Raw genomic sequence first — 17,582 nt, 5'->3', positions numbered from 1 at the left:
TGCCTGCGTGGGTTTTCTCCATGCACTCTGGTTTCCTCCCACATCTTGAAATCACGCAACATTTAATTGGACACTTGCCCGGAGGTGTGATTGTGACTGCTACTGTTGTCGTCTCCATGTGCCCTGTGAATGGGTGGCAACCAGTTCAGGATGTACCCTGCCTCTTGCCCATTGAAAGCTTGGATAGCCTCTACCACTCCCGCGACCCATGTGAGGATTAACGGCAAAGAAAATGGATGGATGGATATTTACATTGTGCTTTACACTAAAGACATAAAAATTATGGTCAATCTGGCTAAGTAACAAGAAATTCTTTTTCTTTCGGCTTGTTCCATTAGGGGTCGCCACAGTGTGTCATCTTTTTCCATCTAAGCCTTTCTCGTGCACCCTTCTCTCTAACACCCACTGTCCTCATGTCCTCCCTCACAACATCAATCGACCTTTTCTCTGGTCTTCCTCTTGCTCTTTTGCCTGCTAGCTCCATCATCAGCACCCTTCTACCAACATACTCACTCTCTTGCCTCTGAACATGTCCAAACCATTGAAGTCTCCTCTCTCTAACCCTGTTTCCTAAACATCCAACTTGGGCTGTCCCTCTAATGAGCTCATTTCTAATCCTATCCAACCTGTTCACACCAAGCGAGAACCTCAACATCTTCATTTCTGCTACCTCAAGTTCTGCTTCCGGTTGTTTCTTCAGTACCACCGTCTCTAATCCGTACATCATGGCCGTCCTTACCACTGTTTATTAAACTTTGCTCTTCATCCTGGTGGAGACTCTACTGTCACATGGAACACCAGACACCTTCCGCCAACTGTTCCATCCCCGCTTGAATGCGTTTCTTCACTTCCTTACCAGACACCATTGCTCTTTATTGTTGACCCCAAGTATTTGAAGTCGTCCACCTTTGCGATCTCTTCTCACTGGAGCTTCACTCTTCTTCCTCCATCCCTCTCATTCATGTACATGTATTCCGTTTTACTTCAGATAATCTTCATTCCTCTCCTTTCCAGTGCGTACCTCCATCTTTCTATCTGTTCCTCCGCCTGCTCCCTGCTTTCCCTGCAGATCACGATATCATCATGGTCCAAGGGGAATCCAGTCTAACCTCGTCTGTCAACATATCCATGACTACCACAAACAGGAAGGGGCTCAGCACAGATCCCTGATGCAGTCCCACCTCCACCTTCAATTCTTTTGACACACCTATGGCACATCTCACAGCTGTTCTGTTGCCCCCATACATGTCCTGTACTATTCTCACATATTTCTCCCGCCACACATGCAGTACCATAGTTCCTCTCTTGGGACTCTGTCATCGGCTTTCTCTAGGTCTACAAAGACACAATGTAACTCCTTCAGACCTTCTCTACTTTTCCCACGGGCATCCTCAAGGCAAATAGTGCATCTGTGGTACTCTTTCTAGGTATGAAAACATATGTTGCTCGCAGATACTTACTTCTGTCCCGAGTCTAGCCTCCACTTCTCTTTCCCATAACTTCATTGTGTGGCTCATCAACTTTATTCCTCTATAGTTCCCACAGCTCTGAACATCGTCTTTGTTCTTAAAAATGGGAACTACCACACTTTTCCTCCCTTCTTCTGGCATCTTCTCTCCAGCTAATATTCTCTTGAATAAGTTGGTCAAAAACTCCACAGCCACCTCACCAAATTGCTTCTATACCTCCAGTGGTATGTCATTGCGACCAACTCTTTCCATTTTTCATTCTGTTGAGTGCCTTTCTAACTTCTCCCTTACTAATAAATGCCACTTCCCGGCCTCATTCACGCTTTCCCTTTCCACTCTACTTTCTCTCCCATTTTCTTCATTCATTAACTTCTCAAAGTACTGTTTCCATCTACTTGGCACACTACTCGCACCAGTCAACACATTTCCATCGCTAAGTAACAAGAACTGGAATCCCTAAATACAGTATTAATAATTGTGTGGTTTTGACATTATGAGCAGAAATGTCCACGGTTAATGTTATGGATTGTAATTGACAATAGACATCAATGGTGTAGCAGAATTATCATTTGGGTAAGGTGGAGGTGGGAGTGCATCAGGGATCTGCCCTGAGCCCCTTCCTTTTTGCGATAGTAATGGATAAGCTGACAGATGACGTTAGACTGGATTCCCCTGGGACCGTGATGTTCACAGATGATATTGTGATCTGTCGTGAAAGCAGGGAAAAGGTGGAGGAACAATTGGAAAGATGGAGGTACGCACTAGAAAGGAGAGGAATGAAGATTAGCCAAATTAAAACAGAATATATGTGCGTGGAGGAGGAAGAGTGAAGCTCCAGGGAGAAGAGACGGCTGGACGACTTCAAATACTTGGGGTCAACAATACAGAGCAATGGAGAGTGTGGTAAGGAAGTGAAAAAACGGGTCCAAACTGGGTGGAACAGTTGGCGGTAGGTGTCTGGTGTTCCATGTGACAGAAGAGTATCTGCGAGGATGAAGGGCAAAGTCTATAAAACAGTGGCTAGGCTGGCCATAATGTACTTATTAGACACTGTGGCACTGAAGAAACAATAGGAAGCTGAATTTGAGGTAGCAGAAATGAAGTTGGTGAGGTTCTCTTAGATACAAGCTCATTAGAGGGACAGCCATAGTTTGAGAGAGCAGACTTTGATGAGTTTGGACATGTCCAGAGGCGAGAGAGTGATTTAATTGGTAGAAGGGTGCTGAGGATGGATCTGCCAGGGAAAAAAGCAAGAGGGAGACCAAAGAAAAGGTGATGGATGGTGAGGGAGGACATGAAGACTGGGTGTTAGTGAAGGAGATGCACGTGATAAGCTTAGATGGAAAAAGATGACACGCTGTGGCGACCCCTAATCAGGACAAGCCAAAAGAAAAAGAAGAAGAAGTAGTAATGTACACAGCAAACTGAATCTAGTACTTCAAGGGCAGTTTGTGCAAGGGCTTAATTTGTGGTCTAGAGTCAATGGTGGTGAGTGGCGGGGAGGGATAATAATATTGAGGGCAAAGCAGAGAGGTTGTTGAGCATCCTGACAGCCTGATGGAAGAAACTCTCTTTGAACCTTATAGTTTTCGCCCAAAGGCTCTGCAGTCTCCTCCCTGATAGTCGCAATTTGAAGAGGCAGTGGGATGGGTCAGTGGGGTCATCTGTGATCCTGGTCACCTTGTGGGTAAGGCAGGTGAGATATATGTCCAAGATGGAGGGAAGAGAGGCACAGATGATTTGCTCAACTGCTCTCTGTGTTGCACGCTCTAGCGTCAGGGAGGTGGTGGAGTCGCTGTACCACATGGTGATGTTGCTGCAAAGGATGCTCTTGAGCGTCCCTCTTTAAAAGGAGATAATGATGGGGGAATTATCATTTCAGTTGCCGCAGGAAGTAGAGCCATTGTTAAAGCTTTTTAACCAGTGCTGGTGTGTCAGTGGTCCAAGACAGGTCTTTGGAGATGTGTACACCAGGGAATTTGGCCCTGCTGACCAGCTCTACTGCATCACCATTGATGGTTAGCGGGGTGTCCTGGGCGTACCCTCTCCTGAAGTACACTATGATTTCCTTGGTCTTCTCCACACTCAGCTGGAGATTTTTGTCCTTGTACCACATCGCCAGGCGGCTCACCTCACTCCTGTGGCCTGTCTCATTGTTGTTGATGAGACCCACCACAGTTGTGTCATCTGCAAACTTGATGAAGAGGTTGGAGTTGGATATCAGAGTGCAGTTGTGTGTGAGCAAAGTGAAGAGGGGTCCTTGTGTTCAGCGTTATGGTGTTGGATGTCCGTCTGCTGACCCGAACTGCCGTTGCACAGGGAAGTGTTGAGTCCCAGCCGGTCTTGTTTGAGGATGAGCTCCTGGGGGATGATGGTGTTGAATACCGATGTGAAGTCGATGAACAGGATTCTGACGTGAGTCTTTGATCTCTAGGTGGGTGAACGTTGAGTGAAGGGCAATGGAGATAACATCATGTGTCGATTGGTTAGACTGATATGCAAACTGGTAGGGGTCGGGGTGGGAGGTGGAGGGCGGGCGTGGGGGTTCATGTGCTCCATGACTAGCCACTAGAAGTGAGCACAACCGGGCAGTCACTGTCACAAGAGGGGAGATAGCTTCCTTTGGACTGGGATGATGGTGGTGGCTTTCAGGCAGGTTGAAGCAAGTGCTTGGCTCAGTGTCGTGTTGAAGGTGTCTGTGAGGACATCTGTGAGCTCATCTCCACAGTGTCTCAGGATTCAGCCAGGAATGTCATCTAGTTCGTATGGACGAAGACCAGGTACCTTTCTGTAGTGTCCTGTGAGGGGCTCTCCTCCTGAGGAGCCATTAAGCCAAATCACTTCTCTCTGACTTGCGCCGTGGGAGGCGCCCTTTTCCCTCATTGGAGCTGCATCGCCCATCCTGCATCTCTGGGCTGTTCTTCGGGCAGGCGACATTGAGAACAGCCCGAGCCCTGTCATTTCCCATGCTGCTCTAAGACCATACGCTGTAACTTCACTCCGATCACCTGTACCTCCTGTCAACGGGGGTTCCACAGGACCTGCTCCTTCCAGATGATATTTCAAGGGAATTCAAGGCTTTGTGTGCAGTATGCTTTGGTTCTCCCCCGCTAGCCCCGGTGGCACAGGCTGGTCACAGTGCCCCCTCTAGCTCCATATCTATCACCCCATCATCCTTTACTTGCAACATTCTCTCATCATCATCTTCTTCTACTCGACCATCATCTAGCAAATGTTTTGTTTGCAAATCGACCATAAGGTCCAACAGCAAACCCCTCCCGTGCAACACTTGCCCCAACTGAGCTCACCGATCCTGCACTGGCATCAATTGCTATTAGTCATCCAACTGCTGGACATGTTCCGCCTGCATTTCCCCCGCAACCACCGACTACTCAACACACTGCAGTTGCAATCCCCCCACCCAACCAGCAAGCGTCTCAACATCCCCAACCAGAAGCACCAACTCCCAAACAGCAAGCGCCTCCCTAACCTTCCCATTCAGAAGCGTCAGCTCCCAACCAGCAACTGCTCCCCAGCCTCCATCATAATCGTCTCTGCCGATCGTGTAAGGGGAAGCTGGCCCAACGTTCCCCCCTCTCCTGCAGCTCCTTTAAGAGAGGGTTCCATGTCATGATGCAATCCGCCAAGATCGCACCGTAGGACAAAATACCACCACGGAGGTAGATTACTAACCTACGTTAGCCAAGGCATTCTGTACACCCTGACACCGCCAGTTAACTCGGGTCTGCTGAGTTCCAATCCTTATCCCCACTACAAGAAGGTCCAACCTTTCACTCACCAATATTTATGTTCCTCCCATCAACTCCTCATTCTCTGGCCCAACTACTAGCTACACAAGATGGCTACCTTGTCTCCCCCACCTGTCGCTGCCTCATCTACTTTGACTTCAACCCCCATCACATCACCTGGGAGGATTTTTCATAAGCAGACCCAAGAGGGCAAGCCATCCAGGACTGGCTTGAAGATATGGACAGATTGGTCCTGAACGATGGCTCCCCCACATGAAACTCAAGATACCTGGATACCTGGACAGAAGCAGACCTAACACTAGCAGACCTTGTTACTGCAGAAGCCTGCAACTGGACGCCCCCCTTCGAGAACTACCCTCTATCGATCTGTCTGCAGTCCCCACACCTCTTCTCAGTGTGCTCCCCGGTGTCCTCAAAACTGCGACCACGGAAGCAATCCCGCAAAAAGTCTTCCGACCAAACAACATCCACTGGATGAACAGTGACGTAAAACAACTCATCAAGGAGAGGAATTGACTCCAAAGAAATTTGAGCACCAACACCAGACAGAGCTACCTTAAAAAATGCTGAGAAGTAGCTGAGAAGACTGCAGAGGCAAAACACACGGCTTGGTATCTCCACCTCTCAAAAATTTCGGAGACCAAGACACCGAGCAGGCGTGGGCGGTGGTCAAATCCCTGTCAGGACCCTGCTCACATGAAACAGGCAAGACAACAACCAGGAATATGCCTCAGACAAGGCTCAGGGTCCGGCTTTTGTCATCAAATATGCGCGGGTGAGTGGGGGCAAAGGTAATAAGTCGAGTAGGAGGACTGTTCGAGAGCTTTGAAGAAGTGCTTGTAGACTACAACGCTCGCTCGAGTGCCCATTCACGCCTGATGAGCTGCGCTGGACCCTCAAACAACTCAAACTAGGCAAAGCTGCTGGTCCAGACGAGATTGCACCAGAGATGTTAAAATACCTTCCCGCTCTCCTACAAATGCTCAACAACAGCTGCACCACCCATTGGTGCCCACAAGCCTGGCACACGGCTGACATCACCCCTTACCATAAAAAGGGCAAAGACCCTCAACTCATTGGGAGCTATCGCCAAATCACCCTGACTTCCACCATGAGCAAAACTCTGGAGAGACGCATCGTCAACTGCTTGTCCTGGTGGCTCGGGGGAGCACTTGATTCTCAGTCCTTGGCAGGTGGGTTTCCACAAGGGCCGCTCCACCGCCGATCAATGCCCAAGGCTGTCCCAATTTGTCATTGATGGCTTCCAGTCCAAACAACATCTACGCTCCATTGCTGCTTTCTTCGATTTCAGAAAGGCGTATGATCAGGTGTGGTGTGCCAAACTCCTCCCAAAGATGTTGCTGATTGGTGTGCCTCTTCGATTTGTCGATTGGATCAAGGCCTGGTTCACCACCGTACGGCGTGAGTGAGGGTTAATGGTACCACAGGGTGCTCCCGAACCTTCAAAGAAGGACTCCGTCAAGGCTCAGTTTTGTCTCCACTTCTCTCTACAATTTACATCAACGATCTGCGAGACTCATACGAATTCTCCACCCTCATCTCTGCCTATGCTGATGACATGGCGCTGGGCTGGGACAGCCATAATAAAGAAGTGGCAGTAAGGCTGGAGTCGGAGGTTGTCTCAGTTCACCAATGGTCTGCAGACAACCATCTCACTCTCAACGTGTCGAATCCTCACGATGGACACTGCCGAATCCTCATGGTGCCCAAACATCACCGTTGGGGGATTCCAAACTCAAGACAAATCCCACTCCCACCTTTCTGGGGGTTCAACATGATCGCCAGCTCACGATCAACGAACATATCCGGCACTTGAGCCAGGTCATGAAGCAGCGCTCCAACCTCCTGCGACAACTGGCGGGTACATTTTGGGGGTGGCGACCACGGGTTATGCGGACCGATCTACATTGCAACCGTCAGATCGCCCGCAGAATACGCAGCTCCTGCCTGGGCTACCTGGGTTTCCTCCTTCAACATCCAGAAACTGGAGAGGGCACAGTCAGACACGGCTCGCATCATAATGGGCCAACTTGGAAGAACTTCGATTGACACTGTCCTGCATGAAGCCCAATTACCACCAATCTCATCCTGGTTAAATTTGGCACGTCTTAAAAAGGCCGACAACTGGACCCATCTTCCCCACGACAATAACAGAAGGGTACTATACCAGACGCACCTGCCAAAACGCCTAAAACGTGGTGACTGGATAAGTTTCACCACCCCTACCTACCCAACCTCAACCACACCCCGGGGGACTTGGAAACTGCGACTAACCCCAATATTCCATGACCCCCGCCTCCTCCACATGCCATCCATTTCACGCCCATCCCTAAATCTGCATCCTCCTCCCAACAACTAGCTGCTGCTACGGAAACGCTTGCGGCACACGGCCCAACAGACCTGTTCGTCTTCACTGATGGCTCCACCCTTGACGGCACGTTGAACGAAGGCGCCAGGATAGTGGTCTTCAGAGGCGACTACTTGATTTACTCCTGGCACCCACCCACCAGAACCTTTAGCAGCTATTTTCAGGCACAAAGGTTGCACTGAACATGACTTGGCTCGGACAAATTGAAATCTGGTCCTCAGCCTCCATCATCACAGACTGCAAGTCTCTCCTTCAATCCCTCGACAACCCCCGCCTTAGACCCTTCCACCCTCTCCATCAAATCAATCAAAATAAAAAATCAAAAGTCTTTGTCATTATATGCTGTGCATACAACGAAAATGATGAATGCTTCTCCACAAGGTGCATGTGTGAATAAAAATAAAAAAAGAACATCTTTCGGTAAAAACAAAAAGTACATAAATCAAGGCACAGTTATTGCTAAAATAGATTAATTAATAAATGCACATTGTGTATTTTTTTTTTTGTCTTATGCACCCTGCCCAGGCTTTCGTAGATCATTAAAACCAAGGAAAGCTAACAAAAGTGCAGTTGCATAATATTACATTATGGTACTGTTATATTCAGTGGTTTTGAGTTCAAGGACTTTAAGTCTCTGGGGAAAAAAGCTGTCTTTGGATCTGGTTGTCCGTGTTTTGTGGGACCTGTATCGCCTGCCAGAGGGCAGCAGGTTAAACAGGTGGTGACCAGGATGTGAAGAGAACTTTTCCAATATTAGTGGCTCTTTTGTGATAGCGGGAGTTGGCAATTTCCTCAAGGCAGGGCAGAGAGCAGCCAGTGATCTTCTGGAGACTGTTGATCACTCTTTGCAGTTTTCCTGTCCGCTGTGATACATCCAGCATACCACACTGGAATGCAGTATGTGAGAATGCTCTCCACGGTGGTTCTGTAGAAAGCCTGCAACAGCTTAGCTTCCAAGTTGTTCTTCCATGAGCCCTCTCAGGAAGTGTAGTCGCTGCTCAGACTTTTTCACCACCCTTTTTACTGTCCAGGTGAGTTTGAGTGTGATGTTGACTCCCAGAAATCTGAAGCAGGGTTCATACATGGCCCTAAAAGTCCCTAAAAACCCCTAAATATCTGGGGGTCCTTTTAGGGGCCCCTAAAAGTCCTTAAAATTCACTGAAAACCGGGCAAGCCCTTAAAAAGGGCCTTTAACAAAATCAAAGAGAGGACCTCTACCGCCAAAATTCTCCCTAAAAAAAAAAAAAGAAATCTTTTAAAAAAAATAAAAAATAACCGGAAACTGCCAAGGGAAGTCACGCTGTGTTCACAACTTTTTTCTTATAGTCGCCATCTTGTCGTTGATATTCCATTGTTTGTTTTTGTGAGTAGGCATTTCGCTTCATCTTCGTAGGGTAGTTCTTTGATCGATCCAATAAAAATACTTGTATCATGGGGAAGTGCATTTTTCAAGATGCTTGGGTTGAAAGTTAAGAGTTTGGGAGCTGGGTTCGTCGAGATTCAAAAGATCGGCTCATGTTCTACTGTCATCTGTGCAAACAGAGTTACCAGCTTGGAAAGATGGGCGTCCAAGTCCGAGAGTCGCACCAGAAAAACAGGACACACGCTGATTTGGCGAAGACTGTCTAATCTTCTGTTAGTATGAATCTGTTTCTCTCAAAATACCAAGATAGTGAAGCATCAAATTCGGGCAGTAGTAGGGATCAACGAAGCACCAATACTGGCAGTGCATGCGCACCGACAGTTGTCCACACATTAACTTCAACCAGCCAGAAGTCAGGCTCTATGAACCCTTCCAGACAGTGACATTGCAAAAAACTACCACTGTCATATCAATGAGAACTACCACAAGGGGCGACAGGTGATCACTGTGACAGAAACTGAGGTACTGGAACCTTTGATGAACCAATAATGGTTGATAGCACCATTGGGTGAGTGTTTTTTCCTTATTCTTGATTTGCCACAATGGGCCTGAATTTTTCATGTCGGCCCTAAATCTTTCGTGTCGGCCCCTAAGAATGCCCCTAAAAAGCCCTTCAATTTTTTTTGGTCAGAGTGAGTGTGAACCCTGTGAAGGAGTCGACCCTCTCCACACTCTCCCCATTGATGAACAGTGGGACTGGGTTGACGCTGCACTTCCGGAAGTCCAGGATAATATCCTTCGTCTTTCTGGTGTTCAGTGTGAGGTTGTTTGCAGAACACCAATTTGACAATTTTCTAATCTCGTCTCTGTAGGCAGACTCATCTCCTTTTGTGATTAGCCCGATCACGGTGGTATCATCAGCAAACTTGATAATGGAGTTGCTGGGATGGGCTGGTATGCACTCATACGTGTACAGAGATTACAGCAGAGAGCTCAGTACACAGCCTGGGAGGATGCTGAGGAAGAGAGGTATGAGCCCAGTCTGACAAGACAGGAGGGAGAGTTTGTCAACCAAAATGCCTGGGATAAATGTTATTAAAGGTGGAGCTGTTGTCTATGGAAAGAATCCTGACGTAGTTCCCTTGGCGTTCCAGGTGGCTCAGTGCAGTGTGGAGACCTATTGCGATAGGTGGACCGGTTTCCTTTATAGGCAAACTGGTAAGGGTCAAGTGAGGGCGGTAGTGGGCCCCTGATGTGGCCTGCAATAAGCCTCTCAAAGCACTTCATGATCACAGATGTGAATGCAACAGGCCTGTAATCATTTAGACTGTCAATGGCTGATTTTTTTTTTTGGGATAGTGATGGTTGCTGCAGATTTCAAGCTTAGCGCTTTGTGTGCTAAGTAGATGGAAAGAATACTTTGAGAAGTGAATGAATGAAGAAAATGGGAGAGAAGGCAGAATAGAAGAGGCAAGCATGAATGACCAGGAAGTGGCAATGACTAGTAAGGGGGAAGTTCGAAAGGCACTGAAGAGAATGAAAAAGGGAAAGAGAGTTGGTCTTGATAACATACCAGTGGAGGTATGGAAGCAATTTGGAGAGGTGGCTGTGGAGTTTTTGACCAACTTATTCAATAGAATACTTGTGTGAGAGAGGATGCCAGAAGAATGGAGGAAAAGTGTGCTTGTTCCCATTTTAAGAACAAAGGTGATGTTCAGAGCTGTGGAAACTATAGAGGAATAAAGATGATGAGCCACACAATGAAGTTATGGGAAGAGTGAGAAGAGAAGAAAGCTCCAGGTAGAAGAGATGGCGAGGGTGGATGACTTCAAATAGTTGGGGCAACAATACAGAGCAATGGTGAGTGTAGTAAGTAAGTGAAGAAACAGGTCCAAGCAGGATGGAATGGTTGGTGGAAGGTGTCTGCTGCTCTCTGTAACAGAAGAGTCTCTGCTAGGATGAAGGGCAAAGTTTATAAAACAGTGGTGATGCTGGCTATGATGTACGGATTAGAGATGGTTGGACTGAACAAACAACAGGAAGCAGAGCTGGAGGCAGCAGAAATGAAGATGTTGAGGTTCTCGCTTGGAGTGAACAGGTTGCATAGGATTAGAAATGACCTAATTAGAGGGACAGCCAAAGTTGGATGTTTAGGAGACAAGATTCGAGAAAGCAGACTACGATGGTTTGGAGATGTCCAGAGGCGAGAGAGTGAGTATGTTGGTAGAAGGATGCTGAGGATGGAGCTGCCAGGCAAAAGAGCGAGAAGACCAAACAAAAGGTTTATTGATCTTCTGAGGGTGGACATAAGGACAGTGGGTGTTGGAGAGGAAGATGCAGGAGATAGGCTTAGATGGAAAAAGATGACACGCTCTGGCGACCCATAACGGGACAAGGCAAAAGGAAAACAAGAACAAGTTGTACATTTCAAGCAGGATGGAATGGTTGATTGTTGCAACGAGCTGCCGTCAGCTGATCAGCACAGGCCTTCTGTACCTTCCCCGGCATTCTGTCTGGGCCAGCAGCTTTCCTCATGTTTACAGTCCTGAGTATTCCTTTCACTTCATTTCCAACCTTGCAGCCTTTCCTTCCACTAAAAAGATCCAACTAATGTGTGTCCCAGGCCATTGCAACCTCCCGGGCAACGACCTTGCAGATGAGCAGGCCAAACTCGGTTCCTCCCTTCCCCAACCATTTATTCCACTCAACGCCCTAACACGATTCGCAATCATCTGCAGGACTTGCAAACCCTCTCCATCAACCCATCCCCGTATCCTTTCCCTCACCTCCACCAGACCTAATCTGGAGGATGAGTCCCAGTTTTCCAAAAAAGACCTCATTGATTTCATCCGATTCTCGTCTGGCCACCACCCGTCTCTGCGGTGAGACAGAAGAATCAGCCGAGCACCTCTGGCTTCGGTACCCTGAACTCCAGTTTGGCGTATACCACCGACATGTGGAATTCTCCTTCGGAGAACTACTGAGCCTCCCACATGCGAGTCTTGCGCTTCTCAGGATCATCCTCAGGTGCCTCGAGTGACTCAAAGAAGAAGAGCTGCAGCACCCTGTCATTGAGAGGCCAAAGGATCTTCTGGGGGGGGTTTGTCTGCCTCAAAATGTGTAAAAAAAATAATAATCATTGAGCTGCCCCGGGAGCGAGGGGTGGGGTGGTGGTGGTGCTTCTATAGTCTATGATAGTCAGCATATCACGATACAGGTTCCAGGTGTCTGCTGTAGCTAATGCGGTTCACAATCTTTATGGAGTATTGCCTATTAGCATGATGCCACGTAACAGGTTAGTCCTAGTTGTCCTGAAGCTTACCTCATCCTCAGCTCTGCAGGCAGCATTCTGGGACTTGAGAAGCCTGTGGACTTCCCTTACAACCATGGCTTCTGATTGCCCTGATGGAGATGGTTCTGGATCCTGTGACGATGTCCATACATTTTCATATGTAGGCTGTGACGGTCTCTGTGTATTCCTGGAGGTCTGTGATGTGGGTGGATGCCTGTGTGGTCATGTTCCAATCTATGGTGGCAAAAGAGTCCACACCCGGATCTTCTTCTAGGCTGGCTTCGCAACCTTAACCAGCTGTCTGTGTGCAGGTATTAGCATGACAGGAGTCTGGTCTGAGGCTCTCAGGTGCAGGTGGTGGAGGGCTTTTTTGATGTTGGATGGATGTTTTCTCATATTGTGGGGAATTTAACGTCAACGAAATTGTGGAAACACGGTATTGGAATTGGCATGATTAAAATTCCCAACCAGGATGAGGAGGGCATCATGGTCCGATGTCCTGCTGCTCACTGATGAGCAGGAAGCTTTTGTACATTGGCTTGCTCCTGTTGTTGTTTGAGCTCGGAGGGATGTAAATGGCTGCCAGAAGAACAGTAGTAAATTACCTTGGCAGGTAAAAAAGCCGGCACTTGACCATCATTAACTCCAGCAGCAGTACACAATTTTTACAAACCACTGCAGCGTCGTGGCACCAGGCATTGCTGATGTAAGCACAAAGTCCCCCGCTGTGAGTCTTCCCTCCCTACAAGCCCACTAACTGCCTGGAAACATGTCAACTGGCCTGGCTGAATTGCCTGGTCCAGGACGCTATCATTGAGGCATGCTTCCACGAAAGCAAAGAGACAGCACTCACGCTTTTTTTTTTAGATGTGTGGAGAATACGAGTATAGAGCTCATACACCTACGTTATAATATCACGTGATTTTTGTTTACGTCGCCATGTTGCAGGTCAAACAAAGCATTGTTGCAAGTTAATTCCGTTGAGACGAAACAAAAATAGGTCTCAGGATGACACCCAGAGTTTTGTCTGATCCTGTTAAACATTTAGAAGGTGATAATAAATGAAGGTATGTGCAAAAACTAGAGCCACTTGGCATAGAGCAGGGGTGCCCAGACTTTTTTACCCCAAGATCTACTTTTCAAGCAGCCAGCCTCTCACGATCGACGGATGGTGGGGGCAAACAGAATGACCAAGTCACAAAGATCTACCGACTACAAAGATTCAAAACATATATTTTTAACTATATTTAGGATTCTTTATGTGTAAATGTTTATGGATGTGGTGAGGGCAGTTGGGGTTAGAGAGGAAGACGGAGAAGATAGGCTAAGATGGAAAAAGATGACACGCTCTGGCGACCCCTAACGGGACAAGCCGAAAGAAGAAGAAGTACGTTTGTGTTCCTTGCAAAACATATTGCATGACACAATATTGCACAACACAACGTCATTAACTATTACATTTTTTTGTAACTATCTGAGTTCACGTTGATGATCACTAAACACCATACGAATGAAAATGCACACCTGGGCTGTGTCACTCATGTCAGCAGATTCGTCAATTGCAATGAAACACAATCAACGATGTCCTTCCACATTTGCTTGGTTAAGTTCTCAGACATGGCTTCACAGCGCCGTGTACGCGTTGACAGCTGCAGAGCTTTTATTGAAGATATTTCTGCCTTATTTCTAAAAGATTGGAACGATGGGTCTGCTCCTTCAATGAAATCCTCTTTTACCATCTGTCTTGGAAGGACTTCTTGTTATTAACGATGATGTGACACCCAGAACGATGCTTCGGTGGCGGCTTTCGCTGTCGAATTATGTTGTGTGAAAAGTGACTGCTGTCCGGGCATGTTGGATTTTAGTTACCACCAACAGCTCAACAGGTCTCAGGCAATTTGAAAAATGTACTCCGGTTCAATGACTCCTGCACTGCCGAGCAGCTAGATTTGACCGACAATTTGGCGCCATGCAAACTGTAACCTCACGCGCATGAGCTCTACATTCCATTTTGTTTTGTCCAGCAAGCGTGTTTTTGACCAGGGTTATAGAAGGGAAATCTTGCCGGTGTGGGATGGCTGCTAATCTTACTCTGACACATCCACGCTTGCCCCTTTTCTGCTTCCTTTTGTTTGGCCCGTGGGGCCTCCACTGTGGGCTGGGTGCAGAAGTGGGGGTCGAATATTGCATTCGCCTCCTGAGCAGACTGCAGTTGCGTAGCACTTCCGCGATTACTGGCTTTATTTGCAAAAATAATGTTCTGTGAATGTTGAGCAGAAACGCTTTAATGTAGATGCACATTGTGTTGTGAGTTTGTGATGGAGAGACATAAACAGTCAGTTCCCGAATTAAAAAAATAAATAAATAAAATCACTAAAGCACCGTTGTGTATGGAGAGGTGCCGCTGTCTGTGCACGGTGCCATCTTGCAACTTGTAATTACAAAGGCTTCTGTACCAAGTATTAACATTGATTTTCACAGGTGTTCAAATACTTATTTGGAGCAGTAACATACCAATATGTTATTAAAAAATCATACATTGTGACTAATGGACTCTCACAGTGTCTCTCACAGTGGAAATAAATTTGAGATGAAAACTTCAGACCACTCCATGATTTCATAGTAGGAGAACTTGCAATAGCGCAGAGTGTTAAAATACTTATCCTCTCTCTGTACACTACTGTTTAAAACAATAGCAGTCCAATGTGACTACCAGACTAATCCACATTTTCACTATGTTTTTCCCTCACCACAGACGAATGTGAAGGTCAAGGGCTTTAGACGCTTTGCCAAGTGTAGAGTCAAAAGGCTTTTCAGCCTGAAAGAGGTCTCAGGTGAGGCAAACTGTGCACCATAAACACTGTGTATATCAGGGACAAGGTGCTGATAGCTTCAACTCATGATGTTTTAAGTTGGTGGTCCAAAAACCTGGATGACCTTGTTTCCACTAATGACAAAGAAGAGTCTGGGGACTCTGAGGCGGGTTCGCCTATCTCTGGGGTTGAAGTCACCATGGTGGTTAAAAATCTCCTTGGTGATAAGAGGTGTGGATGAGATGCAAGTTCTGAAAGACTCTGTTGTTGGGCTATCCTGGCTGGCACAACTCTGCAACATTACATGGACATTGGCCACAATGCCACTGGAATGGGAGACTGGGGTGGTGGTCCCCCTTTTTAAGAAGGTGCAATGGGGGTTTTGCCCAACCAGTCTAAATGCGGTTTGTGGACTTGGAGGTCTTGTACTGTACAGTGTGCGCCGGGATTTTGGAATACTGGACCCCTTTAGTAAGTGTTGTTTGGTTTGTATTGCGGGCTGTAAGTTTGATTCTTTTCCAGAGTGGGTTGGAATCCCCTACGTCTACCCTTTGTGACCAATTGTGTTCATTACCTCTATGGACTCTATCTATGCAGCCAAGGCATTGAGTGGTCTGGTTTGGGAACCTGATCATTTTGTGTCTGCTTTTTCTCGATGACGTGGTTCTAATGGCTTCACCAAGCAATGATCTACAACTCTAGAGCTGTTTCACATCCAAATATGAAGCAGTTGGTGTGAAAACTGGCTTAACCCCAAACTTAGTTCAAATACTAACCACAACAAATGTTTTTATGTCGTACAAATGTGATGATACATTTGTCATGGTCATCTCATTACATCTGTGTAGCTTGCCCTTCTGTGATGCAGGACTCAAAGATATTGCATGTTGCCCTGCCAGGAAAATGTGTGGTTATCGCAACAACTCAGAAAGGTGCTTGGTTGGTCATGTTTCAACCCTTAATTAGTTGGAATTAAAAACTTTTCTCTTTATTTTATGTGATTGAAAAATGATTAAAAGTAAATAATAAGTAAATTGACTTCAATTAATGTGAAGTTGTGTGCCTTCATTAACTGGTAATTCTTACTCTCTTAAGCTGAATTTTCCGAGGTTGTTGCAGACTTTCATGCCAAAGTTCCTGCCATCATCTGTCGAGATGTCATAAGGTCAGTGATGTTTCCTTCCAGTTCTACTTTGTCTTTATTCCAACATTTATGCTTTTAATCATGCTAAATAAAAATATGACTCAAGAGTGAAATCCATTTCTGAGCATTTTGGATGAAGGAACATTTTGATAAATGCATTGTTTGTGTAGTACAGGGGATTGAATCTAAAGGATAACTGCACTATGTAGTCATATCTCTACTTAGGAACATTCAGGTTACGAAAGGCCTCCTCGGAAAAATGTTCTCTACTTACGAAAAATTAATTACAATACACAATACAAAAGGGGAAAAAATGGCGCTGGATTCAACTGAACGTAAACATCCTGGTACAGACCTTGGTTTGTGTGGGACGATAGAGCTGCTCTCCCATTGGCTATCAAGTGGAATCTTTGGGCATCACATTGGCTAGGAAGGATGTCAATCTTTAACCATGATGCACTCTTGTATCTTGGTTTGTGTAGCGCGATAGCACTGTTCTCCCATCGGCTATCACGTAGCATCATCACATCCCTCCACTGGCTAGGAGGGTCGTCAATCTTTACCTGTAATGCACTATATGTATCTTTTTCACTGAATCCATTGGCATAAGCTAGCGCACACTCGTACTGTACAACTTCTTCGCAAATTTATTAATCCTTTTTCAACATGGGCCCCAAGAAAAAGATGGCCAGTGTCAGGGAGAACAAAATGAGTGTTGTCCATCAAAACAAAGCAAAAAATCGAGAAATATGAAAAAGGCATCCTGTTGACTGACATCGCCAAAGAATTTGCAACCTCCATTTTTAATGACCCCTGAATAAGGATGACGGCGAGGGAACTTCATAACAGGAGCCACACCCGTAGTTTAGGGCATTGCGTGGGTGGTTTAAAAAAATTCAAAAAGAGGACTGAAATTCACTCCCGTTGTTCGGGATGGCGAGGCATCGAGCGCAGACAAGAAATTGGTGCAAGAATTTTTGGGGAAATTGGCATTGGAAGACTACGCTGCACAGCAAGTTTTCAGTTGTGACGACACTGGCCTATTTTGAAAAAAGATGCCTCATCGTACATTTATAACAGCAGGAGGGTGGTGGCTTGGAACAGATGAGGCTGTTTACATGTAAAATGCGATTCTACTTGCAAAAATTTCAAATTACCAAACGACTTCCGGAACGGATTAAATTCATAAGTAGAAGGTACCACTGTATTGGCACTGGGTCATGAAAACTCTTTGCTAATCTACAAGGTACCTTTTGTTAATTGTTCAAACTTATACAGTAGCTTACATACTAAAACACACGCTAGCATGTATGCTAACAATTTAACCAGTGTGTTCATTTGT

General features: G+C 46.4%; 1 protein-coding gene across 11 annotated transcripts in view; it reads left to right on the top strand.

The window, feature by feature from the left end:
- Nucleotides 1-17,582, top strand: part of tut4 (terminal uridylyl transferase 4) — a 236,501-nt gene that overhangs the window by 74,768 nt on the left and 144,151 nt on the right. For 9 of the 11 annotated variants that reach the window (XM_061825503.1, XM_061825506.1, XM_061825504.1 and 6 more), the window contains one exon: nt 16,192-16,261. The exons of the other annotated variants lie outside the window; for them this stretch is intronic. In XM_061825503.1, coding sequence (XP_061681487.1) covers nt 16,192-16,261 — 70 coding nt within the window. The remainder of the gene's footprint in view (nt 1-16,191; nt 16,262-17,582) is intronic. 11 annotated transcript variants of the gene reach the window in all.

This window comes from Syngnathoides biaculeatus, chromosome 7, assembly GCF_019802595.1.
Source record: "Syngnathoides biaculeatus isolate LvHL_M chromosome 7, ASM1980259v1, whole genome shotgun sequence".
In the NCBI taxonomy this organism is placed as follows: Eukaryota; Metazoa; Chordata; class Actinopteri; order Syngnathiformes; family Syngnathidae; genus Syngnathoides; species Syngnathoides biaculeatus.
This window is presented reverse-complemented; position numbering and strand designations above follow the sequence as displayed.